The sequence below is a fragment of the Castor canadensis genome, chromosome 18 (genome assembly GCF_047511655.1).
Source record: "Castor canadensis chromosome 18, mCasCan1.hap1v2, whole genome shotgun sequence".
Taxonomy (NCBI): domain Eukaryota; kingdom Metazoa; phylum Chordata; class Mammalia; order Rodentia; family Castoridae; genus Castor; species Castor canadensis.
This window is the reverse complement of record NC_133403.1, coordinates 12203738-12223574: the sequence shown is the minus strand read 5'-3', so window position 1 is coordinate 12223574 and position 19837 is coordinate 12203738. Positions and strand designations below refer to the sequence as shown.

The 19837-nt window shown below is 47.7% G+C and overlaps 2 protein-coding genes and 1 pseudogene across 5 annotated transcripts in view; 2 read left to right on the top strand and 1 right to left on the bottom strand.

The window, feature by feature from the left end:
* Window positions 1–5527, top strand: part of Prodh (proline dehydrogenase 1) — a 21031-nt gene extending 15504 nt beyond the window's left edge. For both annotated transcript variants that reach the window (XM_020160871.2, XM_074061106.1), the window contains exons 11-14: window positions 1078–1253; window positions 2475–2573; window positions 4743–4831; window positions 4918–5527. In XM_020160871.2, the coding sequence (XP_020016460.1) occupies window positions 1078–1253; window positions 2475–2573; window positions 4743–4831; window positions 4918–5102 (549 nt within the window). In that variant the 3' untranslated portion in view covers window positions 5103–5527. The remainder of the gene's footprint in view (window positions 1–1077; window positions 1254–2474; window positions 2574–4742; window positions 4832–4917) is intronic.
* Window positions 1250–12541, bottom strand: Dgcr6l (DiGeorge syndrome critical region gene 6 like). Of its 3 annotated transcripts, none has more exons than XM_074061108.1 (6): window positions 12305–12541; window positions 12067–12227; window positions 7977–8077; window positions 7225–7365; window positions 6589–6676; window positions 1250–2764 (listed from the first exon to the last, which is right to left on the bottom strand). In XM_074061108.1, the coding sequence occupies exons 1-5, from the start codon at window positions 12412–12414 to the stop codon at window positions 6593–6595; spliced, it is 597 nt and encodes a 198-aa protein (XP_073917209.1). In that variant the 5' UTR covers window positions 12415–12541; the 3' UTR covers window positions 1250–2764; window positions 6589–6592. The 3 variants fall into 3 exon arrangements, with proteins under 3 accessions (XP_073917209.1, XP_073917208.1, XP_020016461.2); XM_074061107.1 differs by lacking the exon at window positions 1250–2764 and adding an exon at window positions 2798–3441 and having other exon boundaries at window positions 12305–12502; XM_020160872.2 differs by lacking the exon at window positions 1250–2764 and having other exon boundaries at window positions 3958–6676; window positions 12305–12495.
* On the top strand, window positions 12531–19837 carry LOC141418877 (dnaJ homolog subfamily A member 1 pseudogene; annotated as a pseudogene).

Sequence of the window (19837 nt, the reverse complement as noted above, 5' to 3'; positions counted from 1 at the left end):
GATCTCAAGCCCTCTGCTCTGCAGTGTGACTGGTTACTCTCTGGGGTGTGGGGTATCCATCTGCCTGGCTCTGCTCTGTGCAGAGGTTGGGTATATGGAACAGGAAAAGGAGGGAACAGGCCACTAATCTGGGACTGGGCTCTATTTTCCAGGAAAGAGGACCCTGCCCAGTGGCTATGCCTGGCTTTGCAGGGAGCTGAGGCTGTGGTGACTGCCTCAGAGTAGGAAGCAAGGCTTCCAAGGATCTTAGCAGCAGCCCCTTTGTGGGCCTTGGGACTTACACAAGAGTGTGTGAGGGTGGAAAGACAAAGGAACTTTCTAAGAGTTCCTGTGATGTGCCTTAAACCCCAAATTTTGGGGCTGGTGGAGTGGTTTAAGCAGTAAGAGTGTGTGCCTAGCAAATGTGAGGCCTTGAGTTCAAACCCCAGTGCTGCCAAAAACAAAAACAACAAAAAAAGCCCCCCAGATTTTGAAAGCTTCACAGATGACCAGTTCTTTCTGTCCAGTTTTCACACAGGACTATCTTAATCTAATGAAAACGCTGGGCTCCTTCCAAGATTTGCCCAGAATTTTCCATTTACAGGGGAGCCAGATGTGTTTTGGGGTATACCCCCAACCTCAGTGCTGCAGCCTGAGGCTGCTAAGTTGCTGGGAGCTTGTACAGGTCCAGAGCTCATGGGCACAAATCAGGTACCAAGAGGACACAGTGTGGTTGTGAGGTCCAGGCTGGTGGCACCTGCATGCATCCTGCTCCCAGCGAGACAAGGAGATTCCAGTACACAATGACACCTGGTACTGAGACTGACCCCCCCTCTCCCCACCGCCAACCCCTGCCCACACACATGGCTGTCCCCAGGCCACACGGAGGAGGCCCTACTGTCATCCCATCTTGGGGACAGAGGTCAGAAGCCCAGCGTCTCCCACACCTGTCTCCTAGATACTGAGTAGCACATCCTTCAGGCAGCTGCTGCCTGGCTAGGTGCCCCAAGCTGACATACCTGGGAACACCTAGGCACCAGAAGGGCCCTGTCCTGCTACCAGTGGGGCTCTCTGTGACTTTTGGCCTTGGCCCCACAGGAAGCATATGACAATGTGACACTGGGTGTGGAGCTGGCTCGCCGTGAGGGCTGGTGTTTTGGGGCCAAGCTGGTACGTGGTGCATACATGACCCAGGAGCGTGCCTGTGCTGCAGAGATTGGCTACAACGACCCCACCTGTCCCACATATGAGGCCACCAATGCCATGTACTACAGGTGAGCTGGTTCTCCTGTGACCATGCTTCCTGCGGTGGGAAGTGAGGGCTTTGGGAGACAGTGCTGTGCTGACCCATTCAGCTAGAAGCCTCCAGTGTGTGCACAAGATGTATATCCTGAGGGCACAGGCCATGTTTCTTCTGATTTTGTGTTACTTTCTAAAAAACATTAATGTTTCCCCCTTTTAAGCATACAGAAGTATACTAAACAAAACTAGCCTTGATCCTTTGGCTGATTCCTGTTAACATGCATTGAGCCAGTGGCCCCATGCCACTGGCTCGGCATTTCCTTTTCAGTCCACACAGTGGATCAGCAGTTGTGTGCCTGCTGTGTTTGCTGTTTATCTCAGGGATATTTTGCACAGGGCAAGCAGTCCAATTGTGTGTGTCTTCTGTCAGAGAAAGCTGGTTGCAAATTGTGTTGTGTGCATGTTGCAGATTTGAAGGGGCTCTGGGTGTCTCCTTGCCAGCTCCAGCGCTCTTGCTGGTGCACCCATTTCCAAGGCACATTGCCGTGCCATGCACATCTGCCCTGTCAGTGTTTACACTGTACAGTCTGTCCTTTGCCTCTTGCTGTTTTTATTTAATACTCTTCCTGTGTCAGCCTAAAGAGCAGCATCCAGCATGGGGTGCCCAAGGTTACATATCCAGGCTCTGAACAGGTTCACTGAACATCTTGTTTTCCTCTGTTATTACACATGCTCTTTGAAGATCTGTGTCTGAGCCTTTGCATGGTCCTAGAAATGGCATTGCTGAGTCAGAATGTTCACCGTCAAGCCTGACGTTTGTTCTTGCTGTATGACGACAGTAGCACTGTATCTCCCTGGTGCACAGATACCCTCCTCACGCAAGGCCTCCAGGGATCCACTTACTTTTATTGTCTTGAAGGGTGAGGAATGCACTGTAGGGTCCCTTCCCAGAAGCAAAGCTGCAGATCCAGGCAGGTCTCCGCCGGTTTAATGTGGAGATGTCATGCCCTAGCCTTTTCTCTGAATCATCTCATCCAAGTTGTTGCTCGCTTTTTCCTGGTTGATGATTCTTCCTCTTCACCAGATACTAAGGAGGGCCAAGTGCAATTTTTGTTCCTCCTGCCACTGTGGCACCTGTGGGAGGAGCCAGCCTGCCAGATGGTTTTGGGCCCGCAGAACCTCTTTCCTCTGGTGCCACAGTGGGGGTACAAGTGGCATGGTCCTGGACCAGGTTCACATGGTGCTCTTCCCAGGTGCCTCAACTATGTCCTAGAGGAGGTGAAACACAATGCCAAGGCCGAGGTGATGGCAGCCACCCACAATGAGGACACAGTGCGCTTCACCCTGCGTAGGTAGGTGCTGCCCACCTCCAGATGTTGGGTTCTTCATGGTTGGGGTGAGTCCGTAGTGGCCCAGGGCTCAGGGTACACACAACACCAAGTGCTGCTGGATGTTTTGGGGATGGGTAATGTCTGCGGAATGAGCTGGCTCAGCTTTTAGCACCCCATGGGCCCCAAGCCTGGTTGGAATTCCTAATGCTGCCCTGCAGGAGCAAGACTATTTGTAGTTACTTCAGTTTTTAAAATTAATACCCAATTTATTAAAGTTTCAAATTCAAAAAATACATGTTGCCAGGTGATTTAAATAGCTGATTAAAATGTCCAGACTCAGTGTTAGGTCTCAGTACTCCTCTCCAATGTGCCACCTTACTTAGAAACAGTTTGTTTTATTTTAAACTGCATTTGAGATTTAATATAGTCTGTTTTCTCTTTAAATGCTTGTCCCATGGAGCATAACTTTGGTAGAATTCTAACAGGTCAAATACAGAAATAAAGTGAAGTAAATTTCTAAATATTCCAGTACTTTCATAAAGGTTTCATAGTTCATACCTTAGCTCTGGCAGTGCCTGCACTAGGGTTCCCTCTCCTGTTTCTCCTGGTCCCCACCAGTGTTTGGGCCCATCAGAGGCTACTTTTGGCAGCAGCGTTGCTGGCCCTCATCCTTCCAGGAGCCAGATTGGGAGCCCCCACTCCCAGTGGGGCAGCCCCATCTCATGTTGGACACTGGGTGTCTTCCTGAAGGAACAGTGAAGCGTGAAGCCGTAGGATTGGGCAGTGAGAGCAAGGATACTTCTAGGCACTGCTTGCTGAGCCAACTGGAAGTTTTTAAAGTCATTCAGTGACGTTGAAACTCTGTTTGCTGTGGTGGTGTTTTCACAGCCTGAAATCACAGGGGTACCCCATTTGCACCGACCTCAATTACATGGGAAGACAGGGAACACCAGTGGGTTGGAGGAGGGGTCAGCAGCCCTCCTTACACATGCCCCACTACCACCTGATCTTGGAGCCAAGCCCAGGAGGGAAGGGAAGGACCTTCAGGCTGAGCTGGCAGGCAGACCCTGAGACAGACAGTGATGGGATTAGGATGGAGAGAGAGAGAGAGAGAGAGAGAGAGAGAGAGAGAGAGAGAGAGAGTGTGTGTGTGTGTGTGTGTGTGTGTTGGGGGCGGGGGTGAGGAGGCCCAGGGAGGCCATGCCCCAAGGTGACCCCAAGTGCATGTGTGCTAACACCTGGAAATAGGAAGCTAGAGATGAAAACATGGCAATCATCAGTGCATAGGTATTTTATACCTGGGAAGTTTGGTTAGATCCTGTAAGAGGTGGCATGAAGAGAGGAGAGGTGCTGGACAACTGGGGTACCCCATCCCAATACTTGAGCAGTGCTAACAAGTATAATGTAAGACACAGGTGAAATTTTAATTTTCAAGTAACCAGCTTAAAAGACAAAGATAAAATTAATTTCTGTAATGTTTTAGAGCTGGGGGAATGGCTCAGTGGTAAGAGCACTTGCCTAGCGTGTACCAGGCCCTGAGTTTGATCCCCAGGACCACAAAAAATTATAATTTTGCACTCTCTCTCTCTCTTTTAAACTAAGTTTTCAACATCCAGTGTGTAGTTGACATTTGCAGCACATTTGATGCAGACCAGCTACCTTCTAAGGACTCAGGTTGCTGGAGGCTGCATGGGGGACACAGCAGCTGTACAGATGGAGTAGAGGAGCTGTCAGCAAGGGGAGGATGGGGAAGGGGGGTAGGACAACAGGCAGCAGAAAAAATCCCAGAGGGCCAGCAGAAGGGCACAGGAGCTTCCCTGGGTCAAGGGCAGGCCCTGCAAGGTTAGGGTTGGGGAGGGGGAGAGAAGGTGTGGGAAAGACAGTGGGGAGGGGACAGGGACAAAGAGGGAAGGTGGAGTCCTATAGGATATGGGCCAAGCTTTCCCCCATCAGCAGGGCACCCAGGCAAGTCCTTTTGGGAAGAGACCAGGTTGGGGTACAGGAAAGCCCACACCTCCTGCTCACGCTGCAGGGGACAGAGGCTAGAGTATAGGGAGGCGGGTCTAGGGGTGGACGTAAGACTGCTGTGTGTGGGACACAGCAGCTGTTCAGATGGGGCAGTAGACCCTGTATTGCCCCAGAGGCAGTATCTGGGGCCAGTCCTCACCTGCGTGGCATCCCCTTCCACAGGATGGAGGAGCTAGGCCTGCATCCCGCTGACCGCCAGGTGTACTTTGGACAGCTGCTGGGCATGTGTGACCAAATCAGCTTCCCACTGGGTGAATTGGGTCTCCCTGGGCTGGGTGGGATGGGGGCACCCTGGTGGGGATGGGTCTACTCACAGCTTCATCTACCCTGTGTACAGGCCAGGCAGGCTTCCCTGTGTACAAGTATGTGCCCTATGGCCCCGTGATGGATGTGCTGCCCTACCTGTCACGCCGGGCCCTGGAGAACAGCAGCATCATGAAGGGTGCCCAGCGGGAGAGGCAGCTGCTGTGGCAGGAGCTGCGGCAGCGGCTCTTCACTGGCCGTCTCTTCCGCCTGTCCTAACCACACACTGCTACCAGGGCCACCATTGTGCTCACCTCTACCACACTCAGTCTGTTACCTCCCAGAGCCTCAGGCCTGGGCAGGGATTTGGGTGGTCTTGGGGTGGCCTCCAGGCTATTGCCACAGCTGCCACGCAACTCCAGCCTTACAGGATTCACCTTTTTACACCCAAGGCTTTGAGACCCACTGGAGATGGGGCCAGATTCCCTTGGTGCCCTTACATCCCAGGAGCAGGCCGTGAAGCATGGATGGGAGGAGTCTGATATGTGCCTCTGAGAACTTATGGCCCAAGGCCCCACCTCTGCCAGCCTCCATGGTCTTGGACCTGCAGGACCCACTTTCAGCCAAGGTCCAACCCATGTACCTGAGCCCCATAGGTGGGCAGTGGTCCAGCTGGTCAATAAATCACTATTCTGCAGCTGAGAGCCTCAGCTCCACGCAGTGCCCTCTCCTGAAGTCAGCTCACTCCAGCAGGACAGAGGGAGTGGCATGGATGGTGAAGTCCCACATTCAGGCTCTGGAAGCCAGGCCTGCCATGGGTCATTGGGCAACACCTCTAACTGGCTGTCATGATACCCAGCTGCCTGAAACTCCACAACCCAGAAACCAGTGGGGCCTGAGCCTTGGTACCTCAGACTTGCCTGCCACTCTGTGCCCTTCACTCCAGCAGTCCCAGTGTCCTGCCAGGCTACTGCTGCTCTGATAGACCACTACAAGTCTGTGGCAGGTGCTCCCTCTCAGTACCAACCCACCTCTGCCTCTGTGCTCTCCAGAACCACACAGCAGTGTGGGTGTGGCCTTCGTGCCCCGTGCAGATAAAGCAATGACAGTGCCAGATATGAGAGCTGGGGCTGGCAAGGCCAGGAGGCTCACAGAGACTACACAGGTGGGGCTGGGCATCCCCGGAGGAAGGGAGTCTCAGGTGAGGCCTCTGCCACAACGTAATGGTTACATCAGGCGGGGGCCACTCTGCTGGTTCCAACATAGCCACACAGCTACCAGAAAAGGGCCCTACACGGGCTCTGATTATGACAGAAACCACAGACATACAAGCCACATGAAAGTATCCTTATTTCTCTGGGTCACACAGGGCTTGGGCTTTGGAGCCCCTTCTACTTGGGGGCTGCCATTGTCAAGGGGCCAAGACCAAAACAAGTACAAGGCCTGGGGCCTGGGAGAGGTTGGCATGTGCTAAGAGTGGGAAGGTGCTAGAACCAACAGCCCTGCTCTCCACAGGTCCTGCAGCAGTCAGCAGTGAGGCTGGGCCTCTCTCTGACACAGTCCTAGTGCTTGGATTAAAAAAAAAAAAAAAAAATCCCATAGGTGCAGCAGGGGCTCTCCTCTTCTCAGAAAGGTGACAGCTGCTGGCTACTGGGAAGTCAGTGGCCAAATATCAGGAAGACAAGCTCTGTGTGGCTTTCCTGCAACAGTGGACAAGGCTGCATTCCCAGCCACACTGGGCAGTAGTAGAAAGCAGGGACTCTACCTGGTCATAGAGCTGCCTTCGCCGCCTGGCAGCCCCTCTGCTGCAGCTTCCGGATGAGTTCCAACAGGTTCATCTGCAGTGTCAGCTCCTGGGTGCAGAGAGACCCATGAAGACCAGAATGCCATCTAGTGCCATTGTGCCCTGCCCCAACAGGCAGACACCAGGTTCTAGAGTGCAGGCAATGAGACCATAGGGCTGACTTCCCTGTGGAGGTTGACCATGGCCTCTGTCCCCAGCAGGATCAGCAGTCTGATCAGCACATTCAGAGGCACGCATGAGGGCAGGACAGAAAGGCCCTGAAGGACACAGCAGGACTGGGGAAGGTAGACAGTGGGACTTGGCCTCTCTGCCCTTCTAGAGCCTCACTTCCATTTCACCCCTGATGACCTGGACTCACTTGCCAGGGACCGCTGTAAAAACCAAGGTGGGCCAGACGTGGTGGTGCACACTTGTAATCCCAGCACTACAGAAGCTGAGGTAGGAAGATTATGACTGTAGACCAGCCTGGCCTATGAATGGAGATCTTGTCTTAGGAAAACAAAGCCAAACAACTGCCTTATCTCCAAAAGCTCCAGATGGAACTGGGCCTTTAGGGATCTGTAACACAAGGCGGGAAGGGCAGGCCCAGGTGCTTACCTGTGGGTTGGTGGTTACATAGAAGCCAGCTACCCCTGCCTTCTCAAGTGTGCTCTGCTGGTCAGCCACCTTCCGGTCCAGCTCTAGGACAATCTTCCGGTCCATTGCCTGCTGCTCCTCCCGGATCCGATGCTCCACTGCCTGTGTGGGCAGGAAGTAAGAGTGGCTCCAGGCTCAGCCTCTCACCTGCTGGCACCTCCTGGCTACCTTGTCTGTCCCCAGTAGTACTGGCCCCAGGATGATGGGTGCCTTCACCATACCCAAGCCTCTCCCTTCTCCTTGGCCTCACCAAACCCTGCAGGGGAATTCCAAGAGCATTTTCTGCCAGCTCCATCTGGGTGCTACTTTGAGATCTGCCAACTATCTCTGCTGCTACCACCCTTAATCACCACCCCAACCCAGTGGCTTGTTGATTACATGTTCTCCAGCTGACCCTGAGTTCCCTGGAAGGAGGATGGGTCCTTTTTTGGCTGGTGCTCCAGTATGTGGCTTGTAAGCCTGAGGCCACTGGGGCAATACTCAGCACTCAGGACCTGCTCTATGTAGGCCCCACCACACAAGAAGCTGCTGTTTTGGGGAGCAGGGGAATCACAAAGGCTTCACTTCTCTGTGCTCTCACAGGGAAAAGCTATGTGCTGGGACTCTCCAGACCTCCAGTGACTCACCAGGTTCAGAGCAATCAGCATTCCCTGTGCTACCCAGAGCCCCCTTCTGCAGAGCCAGGCGATGCCACCCTATCCCAGCTCCCCTACCTCCAGTTCACGCTGCTGAGCTGCCTGGAGCATGGGCAGATTGTGTGATCGGCAGGCCTGCTGGGCTTCCAAGTGCTTCTGCCGCAGGGCTTGCCTGAGCACTGGGAGGCAATGAGAGCCATCAGTACCAGCAAGCACAGGGGAGAGGGGAGCAGCCCCAAGACAGGATGAGGAGGGGACCCAGGGCACACCTCCCCTCTCAGTGCCTGCCCCCAACAGCCAGGCCAAAGGAGATGGAAAGCCCCACCTTATGATCCCACCCTGCCCAAACCCTGCACTGGGAAGCTGGGTGGAGCTTCAATCCCTTAGGCCTGCCTTCATCCAGGGCATTGTGCCCAGGGCACCTTCCTGCCTCTCCAGGGGACTCCAGAAGGTGCAGGGCACTAAGGGGGGGTTAGGGCAGGGAAGGCTGGCACACAGGTGAGCTCAGAGCTGCAGCCTAGACTTGGAAGATCAAAGGCAAGAAGAGGCAGTGAGAAACTGAGGTTTGGGGGCTCTGGCCTCAGATGGTGCAGTCCCAGGCATGCCATCACCTGTGGGACACCTGAAATGTTCAAGAGACAAAAGCCTGGTAAAGGAGGGAGGAGTGAGGTTGCTGCCCATCAGCAGTAGCTGTGCTATTCTCACTGTTGGGGCCAGAGGAGGGTGAAAAGGAGGAGGCCCCAGTTTGGGTTAAACCTCTCATACTGAGTCAACAGAGGTTTTGTTTTGTTGCTTCAAAGGGGACTCAACCTCTACCACTAAGCAAAGCTCTGTGGTCCCCATGAAACTGCCACACACACAGATGTGCAAACTGAACTCTGATAGGAATGGTCAGAGGCAGGGAGCAGGGAAAGGAAAGAAACCTTCACAAAAAATATACAACACTGCTGCCATACTTTAGATTTTGTTAGTCTAAGCATTAAGTAGCTACATGTTCCCAGAAGGGAGGGTGGCTGGCAGTCCCTAAAACCTCAAAACTCATCACTACTCCTAGGAAGAGACTCAAGGAATGGCTCTTCTCAGAAGGTCCCTGAGGATCCCTAGCAGGTATCTTGGCCTCTGCTGTACTCCAGTCCCTTTTCTTGGCATTCTTACATACCTCTATGATGGCATTTATCATATCTAATGTGTTTAAAACCAACAATCGAGACCTCACCATGAACACGGGCAAGAAAGAGGCTCCCTAGTTATGTGTCTGCACACGAGGTAGAAGCAGAATTGAGGCAGCAAATAGGGAAATGTGATCTTCATTTCATTTATCAAACACTACTATGAGCTCAGGTCAACTCCTGGATTCTATTGGGTAAGGACAGAGGATTACTTAGGTGGCCTGCTCAGAAGGGGCCTGGCCTTAGTAATGACCAAAGAAAGCACAGGAGGCCAGTCAAAACACCATCTGCAGAATCAGCTTTGGGACAGTCAGAAAGGCCTGCCTATTGAGAGCTGCACCAAAGCTGGCCAAAACCTGTGTATGTGTGAGTGTGTGTGTATGTTTGTTACTGGGGTTTGAACTTAGCCTCGAATTTAGTAGGCAGGCACTCTTACCACTTGAGCCACGTCCTCAGTCCTTTTACTTTAGTTATTTCCTGGAGCTGGCCTTGGACTGTGATCCTCCTACTATGCTTCCCACGTAGCTGGGATTACAGGTGTACACTGCTATGTCTGGCCTCTGGCCCCAGTCTTCTGAAGGACAAATAGCAAAGGGTCCAGACAGTTACCCAAAACTGTCCTGCTAAAAGGGCTACATGGAGAAATGGGCAATTCCAGGACTCAGGCAGGGGAAGACGAAGAGAGCCTAAACACTTCTTTGTATCAGAAAGCAAGGATATGATTGAAGAACCACGGGGAGGCATCAGAAGGAGCCAGGCTGAAACTCCCTACTGGGCAAACATGGCACAGTTTGAGTATCAAAGAGTGAGGCAAACCAGGTGCAGTGGTACATGCTTATAATCCTAGCACTCTGGAGGCTGAGGCAGGAGGACCATGAGTTTGAGGCCAGCCTGGGCTATATAACAAGATCCAGTCTCAAAAAAACAAAAAAAAGAACAAGCCATATATTGATTTGTAAACAATATACATCTTATACCTCAATCAAAATGTTTTATAAAACACAATGGCCCAAACATTTAGGGAAGAAGTAATATAAATTCTATGAACTTCCACAAAACTGGAGAGTGCTCCATGCATCCTGTGAGTCCAGCATTACCTTACACCCCATACTAGACAAAAACATTCCAGCTACTGACCAATGTCTATAATGAACAGAAGTAAAACTTCTGAAGATTTTTCATGAATCAAATACAACATATATAAAAAGGATAATACATTGTGACCAAGTAGGATTTATTCCCAGAATGCAGTTCTATTCCAGGAATTCAAGAAACCAATATAATTCACTTGTGACAGAAAAGCCATTTGATCATCTCCAAAGATACAGAAAAAGGATTTAACAAAAATCCAACATTAATCCAACACTAATCCTGAGGCACAGCAGACATCACTGGCCCTCATGAAGAAAAGGGCCTTGCATCCTTAGGAGGAATTTTTGCTACATTTACCCTGAATCTAATCAAGTCTCTACCTGCTGTCCAGTTTACAGGAGACAACAGTGTGGAAAAATAGGTTAAATGACAACATGAGGATGCAATCTGCCAGATCCACAGCAGGAACATTTCAAAAGCCAATGCCACCAGGCCTATAATCTCAGCTATTCAGAAGGCATATATAGGAGAATCAGAGTCTGTGGCCTGCCCAAGCAAAAGCAAGACACATCTAAAAATAAACCAAAGCAAAAAAGGCTGGGGGCTTGGCTCAAGGATTTGCCTAGCAAGTGCTAAGTTCAAGCCCCAGAAGCAGAGACCAAAGTAACTGATTGTAGTGCATGAACCTGGGCTGAATCCTTAATTATGAAGTGATGACTTGAAACACATTAGGTAATGTAACCATGAACTCGAAGTCAGGAGACACCCTGGAATGGTTCATTGTGGTTGTGTAGGAGAGAGTTTTTATTCTAGAGCACTGGTTCTCAATAATGCACAAAGGTGGCTCTCCCAAGCCCGAGGATTGTATGGAGATATATTTGGCTGTTGTGATTAGGGAAAGGTGCTATTGTCAACCTGTGATGCATAGGATAGTGTCTCACCATAAACACTTGTCCAACTGCAAATGTCAACATTGTTGGACTGAAAATCCTGGTCTTGAGGAATGCTGAAGACTCCTGGTTAAGTGCTATGGTGTCACACATATAAAGAACTATGGCAAAGTACTAATTATTCAATCTAGGTGGAGAGCCCAATGGTATTCATTATACTGTTTTTTCAACTTTTCTAAATGACTGAGTTTTTTTTTTTCCGGTACTGGGATTTGAACTCAGGGCCTTCACCTTAAGGCACTCCACCAACCCTTTTTTGTGATGTGTTTTTCGAGACAGGGTCTCAGGAACTATTTGTACGAGCGGGCTTCGAACTGCGATCCTCCTGATCTCTGCCTCCTGAGTTTTTAGGATTACAGGCGTGAGCCACTGGCGCCGGGGTTGAGCTTTTTTTTTTTTTTTTAAACAATAAAAGGTTTGGGAGAAATAAAACAACGGAATGAGGAAATCTGATGGCGTAGAGGGAGTTGCCTAGTATAATTTGCAAGGGGCTCCCAAGCCTCAAGTGGGGACATATGAAGCCTGTGGTTCAAGTGGGAAGCTGAGGGACCAGTGCTCGGGACTTCATGCGCAGCTACTGTGGTGCCCTGCCACGGTGCGAGAGGAAATAGACGCTAAAGGGTGCTCCGATCATCTACCGAGTGACACCTGTGGTCAACGGCCGCCACGAAAGTCTATTTGTGGGCGAACCAAGCACAAAGCCCCTTAGGCCATATTGCCTAGCATAGTGTGGGGGCATGGGGAAAGTCCGAAAACAGTTTCTGGACGTCGTGCTAAAGGGGCGCGACTCACTGGTCACTTAAACCATCGAAGGCTCTGTACCCCTTGATCTGGCCCATCTGAGGCTCCTCTTGAGACGGACGCCCAGGGAAGGACCCCACCAGCACACAGACCGCGCGTTCTCCGGGCGGGCAGACCCCGAGGAGACGCGTGCGCCGTCCCGCCGCCCCCGCGCACCTCGGTGCTCGTTCTGCAGCCGCAGCCGCTGGTTGTACAGGCTTTTCTCGGTGAGATGCTGGATTTCCAGAAGTCCCTGCACGATCTCAAACACGGTGCCGTCGAGGAGCGCCAGGGCCAGGTCGCTGAGCGTGGTGTAGGACAGGCGCTGCTGAAAGGAGCTGCGGGCAGAGGGGCGCGGTGAGTGCGAGCAGGACCCGAGCAGCGAAGGCCGCCCGTCCCCCCCGCGGCCGCGCACCTGGGCAGCTCCTTGACCAGGCTTTGCAGCGCCGACAGCAGTTGGTAATGACGCTCCTGCTGCCGGGTCCCGTCCGCAGACTCCTCCAAGGCGCCAGCGTAGCGCTCCATGGCACCGGCGCCCACCGGCCTCTCGCCACAGCGACGCACGCCACGCCCCCTTACGTCAGTCTCGGGCGCGGCGTGGCGCAACGCATCTCGCCCCGCCCCTTTTACGTCAGTCCTGAGCGCGGCGCAGCAGGCTGTCGGCGCTTCCCGCCCCTCCACGGACTTCCCCGGAGAGTGCCACTCTCACGCCAGTGATTCTTCTGCTCAGTGCTCGTGACCTTAGAGGAGAGGACGCCCATCGCCTCCATGTCGCGGTATTTCGAATAATCCTGTCCCACCTGCATAGAGTCTGCGCGAACAAAGGTCCCCGCCCCGAGTAATAGGAGGGCGTTCCTTTGCGAGCTCAGCTCTGCTGTCCACCGCCAGGGGTCCCAAGGAGAACGTCAGAAACCACTGCACCTGGGCCTAGTGCACCATGTAAGACCAAGAAGTGTGGTCACCTTGACACCTCCCTCATTCCTCTCCCATTGTGGTTCAGACTGTGAAAAAGGACCACACTGGAGCTGTCTGGCCAGTGTCAGAAGCAAAACACAGCTCTCGTTCCAAAGGAAATAAGAGAGTTTATTCTGAGCCAAATATGAATAACCATGGCCCTGGAACATTCAGGTTACCCTGAATGATGTGTTCCACCGTGAAAGAGGTTACAAGAACTTTTTTTAAATAGTCAGAACAAAAGAAAGTCAAATCAATGCGTTTACTAAATACATTGGTGAGGTCCTCAGGTAGGCTGGCTATGGCAGAGCAGAGGAAATCTTTCCTTATACGTTTAAGATGTTACAACATTCTTAGTTTTAGTGTTGGTGGAAATTAGTGGTCTGCTAAGTTTAATGATTAATTCCAAAAGATTTACCTAATAGTGTCAAAAAGATTTGACCACTAGGCAAAGCAAGGCAAAGCACCCCATGGGTTCTGGACATGGCACTGGCCTGACATCACCACAAGATCTACTTCATCCAGGAGTTCATTACTGACTTGATAGTGGATGCAGGTGGACACAGTTTAAAAAAAAAAAAAGGACAAACCAGACTTTTCTCCCTAATGTCCCTAGATGAAAACACAAGGCGAGTGTGGCTCAGCACATACCACTATTAAGTGCTCATTGTACACCCAGGAGAAGTAAATTGGCAGTAACCAAACATCCGTTGACAAAAGTAGGGGACATTTCTAGAATGTTACCTCATGGATAGAGATGAGGCATGAGTAGGGAGGAGGGCCAGAGGTGTGAAAATACTAGATCCTCGGTCTGAGTGGTGTTCCTTCTGTCCCCCTTCCCTGTCAAGGAGATCTCAGTGGAGGTGCCTGAGGAAGGCCTTGGAGAGAGGTGCCTGGGCTGCAAGTGCAGATGTGAGTAGGAGCAATTCACCCCTCAACTGCAGCTCCCTTCTGAGTCCCCATGCACTGGCTATTCACCAGGGACGAGGATAGAGTCCTTCCATGAGTCATGCCAGGTAAAGCCTTTGTAATTGCCTATGGTCAGGACTGAAAACTCACATTCAGGGTCCAGACTACATTGTGACAATGTGATGTGATATGATAGGCAAGGAGAAACTTTCCAGAATGCTAGATGAGAAGTAGAAGAGTAGTGGCTGCCTGAGCTGTGCACAGCTGTGTACTCCTTCCTTCTCCCACACATCATCCCCAGCCTACTCACTGGCTGTACAAAATGGTGAAAGAAACAACTTACTACATCGTTTGGGGTGGGCAGGGGGAGGGTTTAAACCCAAGGCCATCTGAAAATATTTGAAAAAGGCTTATAGGGAATTATCCTTGCAGTGCCACCCTGATAAAATCCAAATAAAGATCTCTCAAGCTTACGAAGCTCTCTCTGATGCCTAGAAAAAGTCATGTATGGAATTTTCCTCTTGTGATGTCATGTTGCACTCAAAAGGTTTTGGAGAAGGAGGAAGGATGTAGCAAGAAATGAGAGGTAAAAATGTTATCTATCAGCTCTTGGTAACCCGAGAAGATTTGTATAATGGTGCAGCATGCAAACTGACTCTGCAAAAGAATGTGACTGCCAGGGTACTGGGATACAAATAACTTATCAGCTAGGACATGGAATAGTTTGACAAGTTTAGTTGTTTGGAATACCAGAGCTGTGGAGAATGGATCAGTCCTAAAGATAGATGTAAAGGTGCAATGGAAGGAATATAGTCTGAGGGAAGATTCTAGAAGTTCATACTAAAAAAGGCATGAAAGATGACCAGAAGGAAACATTCCACAGTGAAATGACCAAGAAGCAGGACTAAAGCTAGGAGATCTTTGTGCTGGATCAGAAGGACCATACTGCTTTCACTTAATGTGAAGACCTTTTCATGTGTATGGACATACAGCTGGTTGAAGCATTGTGTGGCTTCCAAAAGCCAATATCCACTCTTGACAAGAAAACCATAGTAATTATTTCTCATTCAGGTCAGATTGTCAAGCATGGAGATATTAAGTGTATGCCGAGTGAAGGCATATCTATGATAGACTGCATGAGAAGGGTTGCCTAATCATGGAGGTTAAGGTAAACTTTCCAGAAAATGGCTTTCTCTCTCCTGATAAACTCTTTACTGGAAAGAATTCTGTTTAAAAGAAATGAAGTAGAAGAGACTGATGAAACAGATCAGATAGAACTGGTGATCCAATCAGGAGAGACTGCAACATTATAATGGAGAGGTGTACGGGGTTGGTGAACATCATCCCAGAGGTAAAGCTTAGCATCAAACCTCTTCATGGGGCCAGTGAATAACACTCTGCTGGCATTTTATATTGGTAGTGAACGAGTAAAGGACTACAGTCATAATCTGCTCACTACTTGTTATTGTTTTTGTTTAAATATTGAATCGTAGTAATGTTTTAAAAGTTAAATTAAGAAAAAAAATAAATGTAAAAGCTCTGATTTTGCCCTGTGTGATGATGACTTCAGTGTGCAAGGTGAAGTTTAATACTTGTAAAAATTACTTTACAAAAAATTCTCTTTCCAAGCAGAGTGGCTCATGCTACGTGGGGGACTGAGACTGGGAGGAGCATGGTTTGAGGACAACCAGGGGAAATAGTTTATGAGAACCCCCTCTCTCCAAAATAAGCAGAACAAAATGGATTGGAGGTGTGGCTCAAGCAGTATTTTGCCTACTTTGCAACCACAAGGCCTTAGTTCGAACTCCAGTCCCACCAGAAAAGAAGGTGGTTCATGCCTGCAATCCCAGCACTCAGGTAGTGGAGGCAGGAGGATCTTGAGTTCAAGGTCAATCTGGTATACATAGTGATATCATCGTTTGGGCTACATAGCAATAGCTAGTCGCAACAAAACAAAACCAGTAAAAAAAAAAAAAAAGTTCCACTAGTATCTGTTAGGCCATACCTTGTAATTAACTTCATCTGTATTCATGTAGAAGCTTAGGTCGAAATTCTAAGATATGCGTTAAAACTCTGTATTTAACTGTCAATCAGAAAAAGAAAACTCAATTTGTAGGGAAGTATTGGTCTGTCTAGTTACTTGTATTAAGTGGGCTCATTGTAATGCCTGTGCATTCTATTGCTTCAACTATTACTTGAAGGCAGCATAGTACGTATATATATGTGTGTGTGTATATAACTATGTTGACCAGTCCTGGTTATATTTTTTTCCCTTCTCTTTCGACCATGATAAGCTGTTGAGTACTGACTTCCAAAGCTGGGTGACTTAGAAATTGAAGTGAAGAGACCTGTATATGGAGGATGAATTTACATGTATAATTTAGGAAGATGTTCTTTAGGTATGTTATAAGCTTACTTTAAACCATTTGACTTATGCCCCCAAAGTAACTGTAATTTAGTGTTTGTAGTATAGCAAATTATGATGACTAGCTTTAAATATGAGTCTTCATATGTTCATATGCTTAAATCTAGATATGAGAGTCTAAGCAATTCTTGCATGTATGAATGTCTCCTTAACACTGATTAAAAGCAAAAAAAAAAAAAAAGATAGCCAAAGCAGGGACACAAAATTGAGTCACATGATACCAGTGTGTGACAGAATATCCTATGACAGCTGTGACCTGAATCACATTGTTTCACTATGTAACATATATCCTATGATGACTGAGAAACAGGGTGAAGACCTGAGTCCCATCATAGTATCATGTCAATATGACATCTGATGGGGAATGCAGACCTCTGGCATATTGTCTCACTGTCACGTAAGATATCATGTGACTGCCATGAGAAGGAATAGAGACTGATGTATACTGCACATGGCATGTTGTTCATTGATACATATTAATCTGTGTTTGAGAGGCAGAACTTGAGTGAGAATAGTGCTACCCGTATAAAACCTTATGTTTAGGAATATGTTGTTTGTGTCTTACATTCTTCTGAGGTACATACTTAAATGCTAGTGAATGATCCTCATATTATCTCTGGAAATCAATATAGCTAATGTTTTTCATTTAATACAGTGCTCTCTAATAGGCGTTTAATCTCTGTGTTCATCAGGGATAGGTTTTTTCTCTATGAAACCCTGTTTCATACAGAGGGTGGTGCAGGTACTGCGTTCTTTGTTGTCTATGTTTAAACCCTGTGTTTAACAGAGCTAGGAACAAGATTGCCTGAGTGTAATGTTGACTTTGGCAAATAGTGTGTTTGGCATTGTGTGTTTCCTGAAAGTGTATATCTCAGTGATACCTGCTATACAGTTTATCACATCTAGTGTTCTCAGTGAAACACTGTATTTAGCTGTGTGTGGTGCATGTAATACATACTTTTGGGATATATTTTAAATCTGTGTTTAGCAGAGGTTGGTGTATGAGCAACTAAGTATATTATTATCCCTGATAAAGACTTTGTTGAACATCGTGTAGTGCATGTTTGTTGAACATAGTGTAGTATTTTGTATGGTGATATTTGTTTAAACTCTGTTTGCAAAAATTAGGTGTGTAAGTTATGGAAAACTTATAAGTAACTTATAACTTATAAATTACTGAAAATAGCATAATCCCTAAGAATGTTTTTTAGTGTATGGTGATGTCATATATTCTTACATGACAAAGTTTTTCAGGGTTTTTTTGTGGGTGGAGTTTGAACTCAGGGCTTCATGCTTGTTAGGCAGGCACCCTACCACTTGAGCCACATCACCAACCCTTTGTGTGTATGTGTTGGGTATTTTCAAGATAGGGTCTCGAGAACTCTTTGTCCAGGCTGGCTTTGAAATGCAATCCTCCTGATCTCTGTCTCCTGAGAAGCTAGGATTATAGACATAAGCCATGGATACCCATCTTTTTTTAAGTTTTTTGGTTGTGGTAAAATACATACATACATACATGCATACATATATAACAGATGTTACCACTTTTGAGCCAGGTATGGTGGCACACGCATCTAAACCCAGCACTTGGGAGGCTAAGGCAGGAGGATTGTAAATTCAAGGCCAGCCTGGGCTGCATAGTGAGACCCTGTCTCAAAAACAAAACAAATTTTTACCGCTTTTTAGCTTATAATTCAGTGGTATTAAGTAAAAAGAGAATCTTGAAAATAAGGAGAGAAAAGTAACTGATCATGTATGAGGAAGCTTCTGTAAGATCATCAAGGAATATCTCAGCAGAAACCATGTAGGCCAGAAAGCATGGAATGGTGTATTTAAAGTGCTGAAAGAAAAAACCCTGCCAAATGAGAATACTGTATCCAACAAAATTGTCCTTCAAAACAAAGGGAATAGTAAGACATTCCCAGATAAGCAAAAGCTGAGTTTATTAATATTAGACTTGGCCAACAAGAAATGGTAAAGGGAGTTGTTTAAGTTGTTGTGAAAGATGATACGTGGTAACTCAAGCCTGAAGAAAATGTAAAGGTAAATATACAATGCAAAGATAAAAACCTGTATTATTGTATATTTTGGTTCATAAGTCAACTTTTCTGCATGTGTTTTTGTTTGTTTTTTTGAGGCACTGGGGTTTGAAGTCAGGGCCTCACGCTTGCTAGGCAGGTGCTCTTACCACTTGAGCCACTCTGTGATGGTGGCTTTTATGTGATTTTTTTTTTTAAACAGGGTCTCAAGAACTATTAGCTTGGGGCTAGCTTTGAACTGTGATCCTCCTGATCTCTGCCTCCTGTATAGCTAGGATTACAGACCTGGCTCATCTTTTAATTAAAAGACAAAAGCATAGCAATAAATTTAAGTCTATGTTAATAGCTACAAAGTATATAAAGCTGTAATCTGTAACATCAGTAACACAAAGTGGTGGAGTAGAGTTTTTATATCTGAAATTAGGTTCTCATCTACTTAAAATCAGTTGCTATAATTTGAAGATCTCTTAGGGACAATCTTCACAGTAGCCACAAAGAAATATCTATAGAATATACACAAAAGGAAATAGGAACAGAATCAAAGCGTGGCACTACAAAAACAAATCGACTAAACAAAAGGGAGGCCAAAAGAGAAGGACAAAAAAGTTCTAAGACATATAGAAAAGGATTAGCAAAATCATGATAGTAAGTTCTTATCAGTAATTCCATTGAACGTTAATTTAAAACTAAATTCTCCCAAAATTAATGAACCAATAAAGAAATGGGCATGTGAACTAAACAACTTTCTCAAAAGAAGAAATTCAGATGGCCAAAAAACACATGAAAAAATGTTCACCATCTCTAGCAATAAAGGAGATGCAAATTAAAACCACACTCAGATTCCACCTCACCCCTGTTAGAATAGCCATCATCAGGAACACCACCAACAACAGGTGTTGGCGAGGATTTGGGGAAAAAGGAACCCTCTTACACTGTTGGTGGGAATGTAAACTAGTACAACCACTCTGGGAAAAAATTTGGAGGCTACTTAAAAAGCTAAACATTGATCTACCATTTGATCCATCAATACCGCTCTTGGGGATTTACCCAAAAGACTGTGACACAGGTTACTCCAGAGGCACCTGCACACCCATGTTTATTGCGGCGCTACTCACAATAGCCAAGTTATGGAAACAGCCAAGATGCCCCACTACTGATGAATGGATCAAGAAAATGTGGTATCTATACACAATGGAATTTTATGCAGCCATGAAGAAGAACGAAATGTTATCATTCACTGGTAAATGGATGGAATTGGAGAACATCATTCTGAGTGAGGTTAGCCTGGCCCAAAAGACCAAAAATCATATGTTCTCCCTCATATGTGGACATTAGACCAAGGGCAAACCCAACAATGGGATTGGACTTTGAGCACAAGATAAAAGCGAGTGCACACAAGGGAGATATGAGGATAGGTAAGACACCTAAAAAATTAGCTAGCATTTGTTGCCCTAAATGCAGAGAAACTAAAGCAGATACCTTAAAAGCAACTGAGGCCAATAGGAGAAGGGGACCAGGAACTAGAGAAAAGGTTAGATCAAAAAGAATTAACCTAGAAGGTAACACACATGCACAGGAAATCAATGTGAGTCAACTCCCTGTATAGCTATCCTTATCTCAA

What these genes read in the sequence shown, in the direction of transcription:
- Dgcr6l (XM_074061108.1), bottom strand. Translation starts at nt 12,414, where the DNA reads ATGGAGCGCTACGCTGGCGCCTTGGAGGAGTCTGCGGACGGGACCCGG. An exon ending in GCTGCAGAACGAGCACCGAG is followed by an intron (nt 8,078 to 12,066) that starts GTGCGCGGGGGC and finishes ATTGCCTCCCAG; the next exon opens with TGCTCAGGCAAGCCCTGCGG. An exon ending in ATGTAACCACCAACCCACAG is followed by an intron (nt 6,677 to 7,224) that starts GTAAGCACCTGG and finishes CTCTGCACCCAG; the next exon opens with GAGCTGACACTGCAGATGAA.